At 42.7% G+C, this 14,060-nt stretch overlaps 1 protein-coding gene across 1 annotated transcript in view; it reads left to right on the top strand.

Moving 5' to 3' along the window:
* The window catches only part of LOC119210022 (copine-8), a 56,701-nt gene that overhangs the window by 9,096 nt on the left and 33,545 nt on the right, over nt 1-14,060 (top strand). The window contains exons 2-5 of the mRNA XM_037459608.2: nt 6,797-6,837; nt 9,239-9,285; nt 9,911-10,014; nt 13,546-13,585. Of these exons, the coding sequence (XP_037315505.1) occupies nt 6,797-6,837; nt 9,239-9,285; nt 9,911-10,014; nt 13,546-13,585 (232 nt within the window). The remainder of the gene's footprint in view (nt 1-6,796; nt 6,838-9,238; nt 9,286-9,910; nt 10,015-13,545; nt 13,586-14,060) is intronic.

The following is a 14,060-nucleotide window of genomic DNA, read 5'->3' as shown; positions in this document are numbered from 1 at the left end:
TCCAGGGATGATGCCCCCCTTCCCCTCCCCCTGCCCCCTCCCCTCTCATGTAGAAACCTGCTGCCTTGGCCTGCACATTCATGCACATCCCTCACTTGCACGAGCATACCCTCCTTTCAAAAACCCTGTACAAACGGGTGGCACGCGCGCCAGTGGAGAGTGGAGGTTATGGGGGTTAATGCTGTGCGAGGGCAGTTGGGAGAGCAACGCCTCCTTTATCCTCCCCCCTTTTTTTCCTCTTCCCTTGCTGTCGCCAATGGTAACCCGATCATCGCTGTGCACGCTCCTGTGCTTACGCACTTGCACTGGCCGTCATCCTGTCGCAAGATTATTCATGCAGACAGACATAAACAAATCACAAACCACACACACTTCACATATAGGTTGTCACACACATGCACGCCTACTGAGGGCAACATTTAGGTTGCCTGACGAATACCACCCGTTTATCTCATCGTTGACATTGTTGTGTAAGCATATACTGTATGACTGTATATGGATTCTGAAAGCACATTAGACAAAATACATATTTTGCTGATTATTTTAGCCGTAGTCCGTCTCATTTTGCATTTGAAGCGGCTGAGACAATTGACATTTGTCTGCGCTGAGCAGTCACATGCAGTGAAAACGCTGACAAAAGTTTTTTGTTAGATTTGGTGGTTGCGTGTCGGCCATGAGTTACGTTTTATCTTGTTGCACATGTCTGTGTGTAAAATGTATAGATAGGGTTTCATATTTCAGGGTATGCATGTGTGTGTGTGTGTGTGTGTGTGTGTGTGTGTGTGTGTGTGTGTGTGTGTGTGTGTGTGTGTGTGTGTGTGTGTGCTGGACTGTTCTCTTGGCTCTCCTAGTCCTTGTCAAGAAGAATTAGGGCAGCCCTCTTTGAGAAGCAGAAAGAGAATACAAGCTGCTGATGCTCCCCTTCAGTGTCTGTACGTGTGTGTGTGTGTGTGTGTGTGTGTGTGTGTGTGTGAGAGAGATTTTTTTAGAGGGTGGAGTGTCTGTGCATGCACGTTCTTTTGTTCGTGCTCTGTAACAATTGGTCGTCAGAAGCAAATTAGAAAGATCAGAAAAAATATGAGTCTATAGAAGTGATGGAGACAGATGAGAGAAAGGACACAAGAAGAGTAGATGAAGAAGAAGAGATGCAGGTACCTGTAGCATTGTGCTCAGCGACCTGTTGAGAACAACTGAGCATGCCCAGTTGTCTCCTCTCGCTCCACATGTTTCCAAGAATATCCCGTGCCGGTTGCTAAGCACGTCAACACACACATCGACACACACGCCGACACACACGCCGACACAAATGCACTCAGAGAATAGTGCAGAGAAATGTATGGAAGGCCAAGAGAATGGGACCTTTGTTTTAATCCATATGCTCAACAATTTCATTATGATATCATCAGAGGGATTCTGTATTAGAGGAGAACATGTCCAAGAAGCCCTTAAAGCTCCCTTTAACAAACTTTGTTGGTTTTAACATTTAAAGAGAAGACTGGTGACGTGGAAGGGGTTCCCTGTGCTGTCCGGCCTCTTCAGCATCAACACTCTAAAGCAGGTCAACAGGTCCAAAGCTTTTTGCAGCTTTTAGCCCCTTTCACCTCGCTGTGTTTTTTTTGTGGATCAGCAGGTCTGTACCTCACAGGACAAAAACAGTTTTCTCAGAGTCCACTCCCCTTTATCTCCTGAGTAATTCGCCATATTCTTTTTATTTTGACATCACTCTGTTCAGCAAACGTGCAGAGGAACCCCTTAGGAGGAATGAAGGGCACAAACATCACTGTCACCTGGGTAGCGAGGAGGTTGTTGGTGGTTTAAAGAGGAAGCTCAGGGTTTCACCTGTGCTGCTCATCTGACACTGGACTTAAATCTATAATGCAATGTTGATGTTTTATGAATTGGGGTAGCCGGCATGATGGGCTGTAAGAAGAGCATAGAAAACAATTGGGTTGTCAACTCGACTTGTTGGATTAGTATGTTTTATTGGAAGAAATGTAACCTTATTTAAGTATTCTAAAACATTCAATTATCTATGTAGTACTGTGACTTCATCTTTACTACTTTTGTACCTGTGACTTTGACATAGCTGGGCTCTTCCAAAAACAGACCAGGCATCAAGGTGGCTGTATGCCAGCAGGCATTTAGTCTATTACCTGTTTAACAAGTATTGAACTAGCGTATATAGGGAATTCAATCTCTGTGTACATATATTGTATATTCTAATTTCCACAGACCTATGATCGACATTTCAAGCAGATTAGTTTCTATTCCGATGGATTTGAATCCTTTAGGATATTAATGGATTTTCCTCGTGGCTCTGCATCTCTTTCATTCATAGACAACCACAGCATGTTTGTGCACATCTTTAAGGGCGGTGGGGAAGTTTCATCACTTGAGAAAGTGGCTTGAGTCGCGACCATCTCAAGGCACTTTCTCATTCTATGACACCCCCACCCCCCCTCGTGTGAATCACTGAACTGGCGTTATATACAACATTTGCTGTTGTTTATATCATTCACTGACTATATGGGGCCATGGTTTAGTGGATCTAATACTGGGCCCATCAGGTTGTTACATTTTCTGCGTCTATCTACATGTGTGTAAATGTATCTAGTTCAGTAAGGCGGTGTGTATTCTCCAAAGAGCCTATTCGGGTCACGGTCAAACTGAGAGAGGAATAACAAGAGAGAGGGAGAAGAAGTCAAACAGAAGAGTTAACGCTGCCGGTGTCATTGAGAAAACAGGGTAGACAAGTTGGAAATGCTGCAATAATAAAGAGGACCATTGGTAGAAAAGCACTGGGTAATACCGGGAGCTCAAGCTGAGACAGAGCTGTTTAAATCATATTTCTATCTTTACAAGTCCAGTAGTACTTTTGCTTTTCTCCATCATTTACGTTTGTATTTTACATTCATCATTTAGCTGACGCTTTCATCCAAAGTGAGATTTCTGCACATAAGGGAAACCCATCACTCATTTAATGAGCTCCTAACAGATTTTCCTTTCAAAGTAATGATTTATTCATCAATAAATCTATAAACTATACAACCTATACGAGTTAAACCGCCTCTACTTTTCCTACTCCACTTTTCTAACTTTCTTTCGTTAACTCTGCACTCCAAATAGAATAATGGAGCAGCATAATGCACAGTCTCAAACACGCGCACACACACACACACACACACACACACACACACACACACACAACTTCTTCTTTTGATAAACAGTTGAAGCTAACCAGAGTGTCTGCCTCTCCTTTCTCAGTGTACAACCATTTATATCAACACCTGCGCTATTCTCCTACACTCTCTTGCAATTTAACTTTTAACCTTAACCCCCTCACTTTTTCTCTGCTCTGCCTCCCTCTCCCCTCTAATTACTTTGGTCGTGCAGAAGAGATTCGTGAGGTTACTTGGGGCGGGTTATGCTGTTGTGTGGTATGTTTTTAATAATACAAAATATAGGAGCGCACAAGAAGAAAAACGGAAAATTACAAAGGGGTAAACTGTTGATGAAGGAGAGGAAAAAGTGAAATAAATCGGGGGAGGAAAGTGGGGAAAGGAAAAGAGGAGGAAGGGGCGCAAAGGTGAGCGCCACAAATACTACAGCGCGGATGGAATCCCTGCGTGTAGGGTGGAAAAACACACACGCAACTGTCAGTCAAGTCAGTCAAGTGGCCCCAATTGGCTGTCAGTAGTCGTCATAGTAACCGACCCCACTCTGCAGTTTCCGCTTGTCTCTCTCCCAGTGAGAGAACGCACAGAGGTGTTTCTAATGTCTCCCAGACATTTGACATAATTACAGAGTTGTCATCAGTTGAAGATGCTGCCTCACCCTCTCGCTATCTTTTTTCATACTAATTCTCTCAGAGGAAGATTAAGGGAGAAAGCGGCGTAACAGAGTGTTTGTGTGTGTGGGTGGGTGGGTGTTTTCAGCCCATCTGGTGTCAAGTTTCACTTCCTTTCGCTGTGATTGACAGCTGTAAGGAGAAATGCCAGAGAAGCGTAGCAGTACAGGTTGCCCACAGGGAGGAGAAAAATCTTCTGACAGTGACGTAGACACGTAGAGTAGTGAATGGACAAAACAGCAACTTCCTTATAAGATAAGGTCTGCCTTTAAAACATTTGCAGTATGACATTTGGAGTTAAACTATTGTTTTTTTGTGTTAAGAAGGAGGAGAATGCTCTTAACCCACACGGAAATTAGCCAGGTTTATATATGGTTGTCACTGTAGAGCGATGCAATGCATTAACCTTGAAGGGTATGTGGTTTGACGGCCCTGTCACATGAACTGTATGTCAGTGATTCAGAGCGCATACATGAATAAATATGTGATACAGTTTCTACGGCGTAAACAAGATCTAGTCTGCCAGAAATGTATTCCATTGGAAAACCCTAACGAATCACATTGGAGAACCTGGAATGCCTTGAATGATTCATTTTGTTAAAGACTCATTCAGCAGGGGCATGTTTTGGGCTTTTTGTTAGCTGTTAGCCACTGCCTTTTCTCATACGGATCACTCTTATTCACGTGTGAATGCAACATATCTTGTGCAACAATTTCTGGATGCGCAACCTATCAACATCACCCAAAACGGAAAACAATGAATCATAATGCATGTCATTGGTATTCATATAGAGTCTAGATTTATAGGTGAAGAAAAGAGAATCATTTCACGTCTAAACGACCTCTCAGTATATGTATTTGTGTATATGTGTGTGTCACTCACACATGATTAGAGATTACAAGAGAGATAAAGACAGAAACAGAAAACGGTACAAGTGGTTCACTCATACACGCAAAGCATTTTTTTGTGTCATGTTTGTAACCGGAATAGCAAGAGCCAGCAGAAATGCCAAAGGTAGTTTTTGTGGGGAAGGATGTAGGAGAGAGAAAGTGGCTCCATCTAATCATTCCAAAGCAGAAAGCCTCTGGAAAATCTATGGAGGAAATCAATATCGTTTGACAAAAACTAATACTTCACTTTGCCATTTGCAGTAGAATCTTGTTGCTTGTCATTGTAGCCGATTAGCTGCTTTATATATTCCTTATTTTTGTCAAAAAGATATGTATGTTCTGTCATATTTGAAAAAAGGCATGTAGTCAAAATGACACATTACTGGTGAGAAAATACACATTTTGGGGAAACTTTGCTATAACACTCTATTTAAGTGTGGTGCCTATTTTCTTTCTTCCGCAGGCCTCTCTGTGACTCGGATGGCAGCTTTTAGGTTTTTGCTGCTTGCCTCTAGTTGAGACGGAGAGGGAGAGAGAGAGACACACAGATGAGTCATTCACATCATCTTCTGAAGTGGAAATCCTGAAAATGTATCTTACTCACACACACACACACACAGCTTGTGTGCAGGGGGAGCCCAGGAGCCCATTTGGATCGCCACCATGTGTGGTGTGCTCAAATTTATTTTGCGTTTCAGCTTGTGTGCCGAACTGGACCTCCTCCGACTCGGGGGGGGGGGGGGATAACTCGCCAGCCACATGTTGCTGCTTTATTACAGGTGTGTTTTCTGGCGTATACAGAAGTGGGCATTCATACTGGTTTGTCAATTTCATAACATCTGCCACAACAGAGGCCTTGTCGTGGCTTGGCTTGGTTGGTTAAACATTTGTAGAAGGCAAGGTAAAATATCTTTAAAGTCCAACCACAAAGCCACTATTTGAATACCACATCAAGACGTGTATTTAGAAAAGTGTTCCACAAATGTTTGGTTTCATTTGTTCAGTGCTTCACTTCCTCAAACAGCCGAGCAGATAAAACAATTAGTATCATTTTAATCGAGAATGTACTTGCAAAAAATCTCTAAAGTTTTAGCACTGTACTAAAGCACTAAGTTCAAGCAATAGTCAGGCTTTAGTGAGGAATACCATAGCTATATGTTCTAACAAAGAAAAGGGAGAGAGCTTTGGTCTGACCGCTTCTCCCGATCCAAAAGGATGAGTCAAGGCATTACCCACGTTTTCATGTCCGGTCCGCAACCACAAAATGACGAGGCACCTTTAAATATATATGAAAGTCCAGATTGGAGAGTAGATGTTAATTCTTATCGAGGCCCTTAACGCGCTCGAGTGATTTAGCCTGATTGACAAGTTGGTGAACCCAATCTTTCCTCCCCTCTCTACACCATTAGGGGAATTCATCATCACCATCATTCATCTCATTGTTCACAAATCAGAATTAATGATACGGTTTTATGCCATTTTCACAGCCCTCCTCTTTCCTCTTCTTCACAGTTTCATTGGAGTCTATCTCTGCCAACAATCAAAGGTTTGCTCAGACAGAGGGCTGCGTGTTATATATCACTATAGAGTGCAGGAACTTTGACGTAGTGTTTTTCAAGCATGAAATGAGGAGCCATGAAAAATCCAAATACCCATGAATAAAGAGGCTGAATGGTGTAACGTCCCTCTGAGGGTTCCTACTGTTGTTTGAATGCACCGACAGCTTTTGGGGGGTGTGAGCGCTGTGGACGTGAAGCCTGGACGTGTAGCTCGGTTTGTCTGCTGATGTCGGGTTTAATCGAAAGAAACAACTCCTTTCTCACCGGTGACGGTGTGAAGAGAAGTTCATCGGGGCACATCCAGTTTTTGAAATATAAGAGTTTCACAGAATTACTGTAAACAGCGTGTAATGGTATCGTGCAGACTTATGACCAACAGGGCACATAAATAGTAAATAGTGTGTGTTTAAAAATGCATTCACGTCCGGACGACATGTTTTCTTTTTCCATCTCACACAAGGAATCTATTTCTGACTACTTTACCTCTTTGTCTCTACAGAAACCTGCTGGACAGGGACACCTTCTCCAAATCAGACCCAAGTAAGACTTACCACCTATGCTTTTGTTTTCTCACCAATGCCGAGCAAGTGTATATTTCAGAACGTGAATGTTAGCGGGAATAGAAGCAGATCTTGGCTCTTTATTCTTGCCCCCAAAAAAGTAGAAGGTAAGGATATCGGTATTAAAGGAGCGCCTGGGGGATTGATAAATTAAGACAACAGCCAATAGAAAGTCTTTTGTTTTGCCACATGAAGTGGTGAGTCACTCCTTACGTGTTAGGTGTTGTTTTTTTTCTCTAAATGCGTGAGATTGGCTGGAGGCGAGTCTGACTAATGTGCGAGGCCAGCGGAGAAGCTTCTCTATAGATTTACACAGTTGTTGGTAGTTCTCCTCTTCCAGCAGTTACAATCATTAGAATAATGCTATTAGTGGAAGGGCAGTAAGTTAAAGCAGTACTTCGACCTTTTGGGAAATAAGCTTATTCGCTTGCTTTCTATGAGTCAGACGAGCCGATCAATAGCACTCTCTGTATGCCATAAATGTTGGCTTGAGACTGAGGCTTTCACATCAGAGTACACTAGACCCCCTAAAGTGTAAACACTGTGTACTGTAGCCGGGCCCGGTTCGACCTTCCAACCACGGGTTCAGCTGAAAAGTTCTCAACTGTAAAACTCAACTGTACCAAAACAAGGAAGTGGAGTGCTATTCAATGCAAGGAGCACTTTACTGCGCTCGTAAAAGCCTTCATTCTTACTTAAATCCAGATTTCAAACACAAAATTGTTTTGTTTTTTTTGTCCACATCAGCCAGAGGCGAAAGTTCAACTTGTGGAACCACGCATTCAGCTGATATTCACCATTAAACCGAAATACCTCCAATCTGCATATGCGTTCCAATCAATAATAAAGATGAGAGGAGGCAGGTGGAAGGGTCCTTATTGACACAATGGTCTCCAAAAGATAAAGATTAGTAGGACTAATGCAAAGGTCAGCTTCATTCTATGGGTTTGGGACCTGCTTGGGTGTGATGATGCAAGTGTTCTCATTACTTGTGAAACGCTTAGCATAGGGTTACTGGAGAGGTATGTGTGTGCAGGTGTGTTTGGGAGGGGGGGGGGTCAGGCACTGTATTACTATATGGTGCGTTAAGTGGTTTATAAATGTTTGAAATCAAGGTTAAGAGTGTAAAATTAGTTTTATTGAGTGTTTTAATTTTTAGAATATGAGGTGAGGATGACTTTAGGTGCTCCTGTTACCTCCCCACACACACACACATAGTGCTTTTGCAGAAGTGAGTACATCAGCACATTTACAGAAGCATGGGATAAAAAGCAGCTACGGTGATGATGATGATGACAGTGATGAGCACGATAATGATGATGACAGTGATTAACATGATGAGAGTGATGTGGATGAGGATCTAACTCAAGCTTCACGCATACATCGAGGCGAGCTCTTTTGCTGAGTAGCACTTGTTTTGCTGTGCACATGAACTGGCCTGACAGGGGTAAAGTTTAAGCAGGGGAGGGAATGAGGGGACAAAAGTGAATTTCTTGAGTCACAGGAAATATAGAGTTACATAGGATCTGTCACTAGCTGGTTTAAAATGAAGAAAAACCTTTCAAATGTAAAGTCCACAAAGAACCAAGACATCTGTTATAAGCGGGACAGAGAAATGAAGCCCATAAAAATGTAAGGCCGCAAATCCATGAAGAAGTTTACTTTCTATCATTGGTTTAAATATATACAGTATGTTCCTCAAAATCTAGTTGGGAGAAAGCTCTTGCATGTCCGTGTGTTCATGTTCATAAATATGTCCTTCTGTCACTTATTGGAAAGGGACATCAAAGGTGTTCCAGATAAGAAGTGTATGATGAGGGAGCTCAGTAATGTGCTTTTTAGGGAATTGTCTAATTTGGGGTAAATGGCAAAATGCACTGTAATGATTTCTTTCACTAACTGAAGATGGAAAATATGGGCTTCATGAAAAAAAAACTATGAGGGGCTTTTGATGTACTTATGTACCGTTATTTCTAATTCATGCATTTATGGCTTGTTAGTCATACTCTAATGCACAGGTATCAAACTCACGGGGGGGTCCAGTGCGAGTGAGAATTACAGAAAGACATAACGTTAAATTGCATTTCTATAAAATAAGCTGCTATTCCTAAAAACCAGACCACGGGGACCCGGTTGTTAACCAACGCAGTGCCGGTAGATCCCTTCCACTGTATCTGGCCAGTATCAGTGGGCCAGTATCTGGCCCAAACGTAAAATTATTTTGATACCTCTGCTCTAATGGATTAAATAAATACCCCAGTCAGAACTATCCTTTTGCAAAAATTGTAGCGAGGAAATTAATAATTGAGAAACATTTCACGCTGCTTTTTTAGCATGCAAAGCTAATGCTCTTTAATATTCTGTCTCCCTGTTCTCCACAGTTTGTGTCCTCTACACTCAAGGCATGGGCAACAAGGAGTGGAGAGAGGTGAGAGCTATAGAGAGCGAGTGTCTTACACAGTATGCTGCATCCCAAATCTTCATTCAGAATGCATCACTTCACTACAAATATAGACTCTGTAACTTCTCTTTGGCTAGCGATGTAGTTTTGGTACAACAAGCGGCTATAGCTATGCTAGCAGCCATCTTCAGTTTCTACCTGCAACATTTTATTAATGTTATTTTTTTTTTATGTAGTGTGAATGGTTACACAGCCATTCAGCCACTGTCAAGATACCAACACTGTCATTCCTGCACATTTTAGGTCGTAGGTACGTCCCAATAAAGTGTGACACGTGAAAAGGCAGGATGTGGGAGCTGGGTGCATCAGCACATGACAAAACATACACTGAATATTTGAACTAGGCCAAAACAAAATAGCAGACAGCGATGCAGCTGTAATGATATATTTTTTGTAGTCCTTCCCCAGAATAGTTAGATAGTCCTCTTTACAAATGAAGACCACTTTTAGGATTGGCAATATATCAATGTTATCGGTAGAAGTAACTAAGATAGTTTGTCTATTAAAGAGCTACACTACACAATCGAGCTAAGGTTTCTCTTACAATGGAAAAGGTATTCTTATCTGTCTTTACCTCCCTCTCTCTGTATAGTTTGGGAGAACAGAGGTGATTGACAACACGCTAAACCCAGACTTTGTTCGAAAATTCATTTTGGACTACTTCTTCGAGGAGCGACAGAACCTGCGATTTGACTTGTAAGTATGCCGAGAACTGTTTTGCTTGTGTGTGTGTGTGTGTGTGTGTGTGTGTGTGTGTGGGGGGGGGGGGGGGGTGGTTTTCTTAATGTTACAGGAAAAGTTATACTATAATCTTCCTCATCTAATTTGGCAGATACACAAACCTTAATTATAGTACATCACTTTATCTGATAAGATGCATAACTGCACTCCTTACATTATTTGATAACAAAAAAAAGCAGTATTGGTATCTGCACAACATCCCTCTTGCTGATATTTTGCACATTGTGAAAATTGACATGCCTACAGCCAAGTGCCTTCTTCAAATTAGCAAAGTAATACAGCACTTCATTACCTACATTGCACATTGTGCCGAGTTTTAGAGCCTGAACCTGCTGTGCATCTGTTCTTGTCAAGGCCCAAGAGAGCCCTCTAGAACATAAAGGTATATTATATTGCACACTTGGAAGCCTCAATAGCGTTCCTATGCTCAAAGGCATACGAGACTGTTGGTCTTTAGCAGTATTATGCCAACAGAGTTCTCATAGGTGAGGGGATTCGCTTCCTCAGTCTGCTCTCAGTTCGCATTTGCCATTAAATTACCGAGGGGAATTCAGTGGCTTTATTTTATTAGATGGAGACTAATTATGTTATGATCTATGATCCAGTGAGCCGCGTTGGAATCCCAATTGGGATCTGGAAATTTGACTCTGTTAAGAGGACTTGGTGTGTCTGTGTACGTGGGCATAGCTTTATGTATCCTGGTCTAATAGCAGATATGTTTTCTGTTGATTGATTAATTTGTGTATGCCTCGCACCCATTTCTGTGGAAATCGAATGTGTATGAGGAGAGCGTGGTCAACTCTGACGTGGACGGATTTCCCATGTCAGTGGATCATCAAATGGTGTAGCTTATGCCACGCGGCACCCATGGCGTTTTTTCCGTGCCTCACGGTTTCAGCCGGTTGCCCCCTCACAACACATCGTAGTGTTGTCCTGTAAGAAGTGTCACAAGCCGCGCGGGCAGAGCCACTCCAGGGCAAAACCAAAGTGGCGTCCAGCGAGCGCATTCTCACATACTGCGCGTGGCCATGGAGACAAAGTTGTGTGCTTGGCATGTGCTCGTGGCCATGTGTGTGGTTAAGCGATGGTAACCATAGAGACCAGGGTACCAGTGGGTGGCGGAAAAGTATGATGTAGGAGCGGACAAATTTCCTTCAGGGAGAGAGGAGCTTTTGACCTGTTGTCTCTACTCTACCTACAGCGCTTGTGCAGTGCGCCGTGTTGCGGGTCTGTATACATTAGCACACCTTGCTACCCCTTGCTTTGCTATTTAACTTCATGTTTCCAACTTTGGTTAAAAAAAATACATTTTGAGTAGTATTGTGTTGATTTCTGCTTGGAATTGCAAAAGCTGTGCTGTGAACACTTGAATGTGTTTTTATACCAACTTTTATAGTTTACCATGTTTTTTGCATATACATGATACTTTTGTACGTGTCCTGTAATTGATTGCTCTGACATTCCTATAATCCAGAGATGTCCTGGCATCTGTGTTGTGTGACTTTCTATGCCTTCCTGTTTGTTTAGGTAGCTGAATAAATGTATGAATGCAGGTCGCTGTGCTCAATTGTCTCTTGAGTGGTTTCCTGAATGGAAGGAAGCATTTGAGCAACAAAGGGCGCACTAGCTTTTTGTCCACCGGTGTGTTGGTGTCCTGCACACGTGTGCTTGTGGACCTTGCTTGCTAACATGCATTATAGATGTAGATGGCAGGCGCTGCTGGTCTGCAAAAGGAAACACAGCGAGATGAGGGCATATGAGGCAGAACACTTTCTCCCTCCGGGCCATGAAGATTGGATCTGTTACGAATTACTACAGCGTCGTCCTCTGAATATTAATTGTGAGACAGCACTGTGTATATCACAAGTCTATATCTTGATTTCAGCACACTGTAACATCCTGTTGTCCGACTACTCTGGTTAACCTCTGCCTCCCCCTCAAATGCCCCCATAACGTTACGTTTCGGGATTTTTTTTGCAATATCTCAACAATTATTAGATGCATGCTTGGATTTTGAAAATCATGTCCTCTAGAGGAGGAGCTGTAAAACGTTATTCAATCTCTTTTAACAATAGCGTCATCTTCAGTTCATAGGTTCATGCTGTTAAATACTAATGGCATTTCCATGACATGATCATCTGTGTGTTTGGTTCTAAAATATTAGAATGCCAACATGCTGGAATAAGACGACAAACATTGTCGTTCTGGAAAAATGTAATGCCTGAATGATTAGCCAGTAGAGATGAGAATCGGGCACCGGCTCTTCTTCAGAACCGGTGCCCAGTGAATCGATTCCTTGGAATCGTTCGCATGTCTTCCTAACGATGCCGCTTATCGATGCCGCTCATTGTAAATGCGTCATGACGTCACACACCCACTGCGTTTGTTTTGATTCAGAACGAAGCAAACATACCACCGAGACCGAAGCGCTCCAAAGTTTGGCTACATTTAACGCGAAAAGACTTCAATACCATCTCTTGCAACAGTTGTAAAAGTTCAATTTCGTCAAGGGGAGGGACTACCTCCAATATGCAGAAACATTTGGCCACCTAACATGCGATTTATTTGCAGGACTGTCGCGTGTTTGATACACTACTACTTAGCGACACGACAAGTGAGTCAATCAGCAGCGGAGCTAACAGGACACCATCTGTTATTAATCCCAAAGGTAACTTGTCTAACTTAACTTAGTTAATGTGAGCGACGCTCCATTTCTTTCATTGAGTAAACTTTTACTATATAACGATAATAATCTTCCATGCACACACATGGATCCTTATTCTTCCAACTTTAAGGAAACACCTTGACTGCTTTCACTCTCTTTACCATTAACATTTACAACTAAATATTTGACCCTGCCCTGGAGAATTCTTTTAGTAACTAAATTGCTCCTTATTTTTCACCCAAAAAACAATATGACCGAGCAAAGTGCAATCTTCTTTTTAGTGGCGGGCTGAGAGGACCTGAACTGTGAAATTACCTCAAACGGCTGAGTGAGTGCCTTATCTGATTGCTTTCACCTTCTTTGGAGTATAGCCTGTGCATTGGAGGGGCCTTGTCTGGACACATCATCATGGATTGTATTTTTGACACACCTGCGGGCGGAAAAGAGGATAAAATGCGGAGAATAATATTCAAACACGCAACGGAAAAACCCACTCAGAGTCTGCCTCACGAGCAGAGATGAAAACTCTAACGGACACTTGATTACTCACTCGCACAACATTTCTCGCTGTGTCTCTCTCGCGTATGTATCACTGCCTATTAGTGCATTTAGTGTCACTTTAATGGAGGATGCCTTGGAGCCTGGGATGCTGGGTAGTGAAATACTCTGAGCCTCCGGCAAGAACGTTGGTGACGAGCTGCTCGGCCCCATCACAGATTTACTGACTCTGTTATCCCCGTCGTATTCGCAGCTGAGCTCCTGTTACCATCCGTCTCTTCCAATGCACTGACTCCTGATCTCTCGTCACACCTTTTCCACAGGTACGATGTCGACTCGAATAGCGCCAACCTGTCAAAACACGTGAGTGATCAAATTTGAATTTTATGAGACATTTTTTTGTTTTTAAATTTTCTGTCTCTCTACTCTTGCTGATTTTAATTTGTTGTGAGTGAGTGTCCGTGTGAGCCTGATTGCTGTCCTTTGCCTCCCATTAGGCTCATTTCAGCCACGTAACAGCTATCGGGCCATTTACACACAATGAGTGTGTTTAGCATCTACTGTAATAGCACATTCCCTGAACAGCCCGGCGCTCAAAATGAAATAAACAGACCGATTCACCCAGTCCACCCTGCCTTTCACATTGATAGCAGACATTAGTATAGCTGTAATTAGGAACAACAATTTGAAAACTTTATCAGTAATGGCTGTTTCCTGCCTACTGCCTCATGGGAACTGTAGTTGCGACAATCGGAGGTCGTACAGTTGAAGGATGTCCTCGGTAGTTCGTTCACCGGACATGTTGTTCGCTTTTCTCCGGATCACCGGACCCAGTGAG

The sequence above is a fragment of the Pungitius pungitius genome, chromosome 2 (assembly GCF_949316345.1).
Source record: "Pungitius pungitius chromosome 2, fPunPun2.1, whole genome shotgun sequence".
In the NCBI taxonomy this organism is placed as follows: Eukaryota; Metazoa; Chordata; class Actinopteri; order Perciformes; family Gasterosteidae; genus Pungitius; species Pungitius pungitius.
The sequence above is the reverse complement of the archived record's forward strand: the minus strand, read 5'-3'. Positions and strand labels throughout refer to the sequence as shown.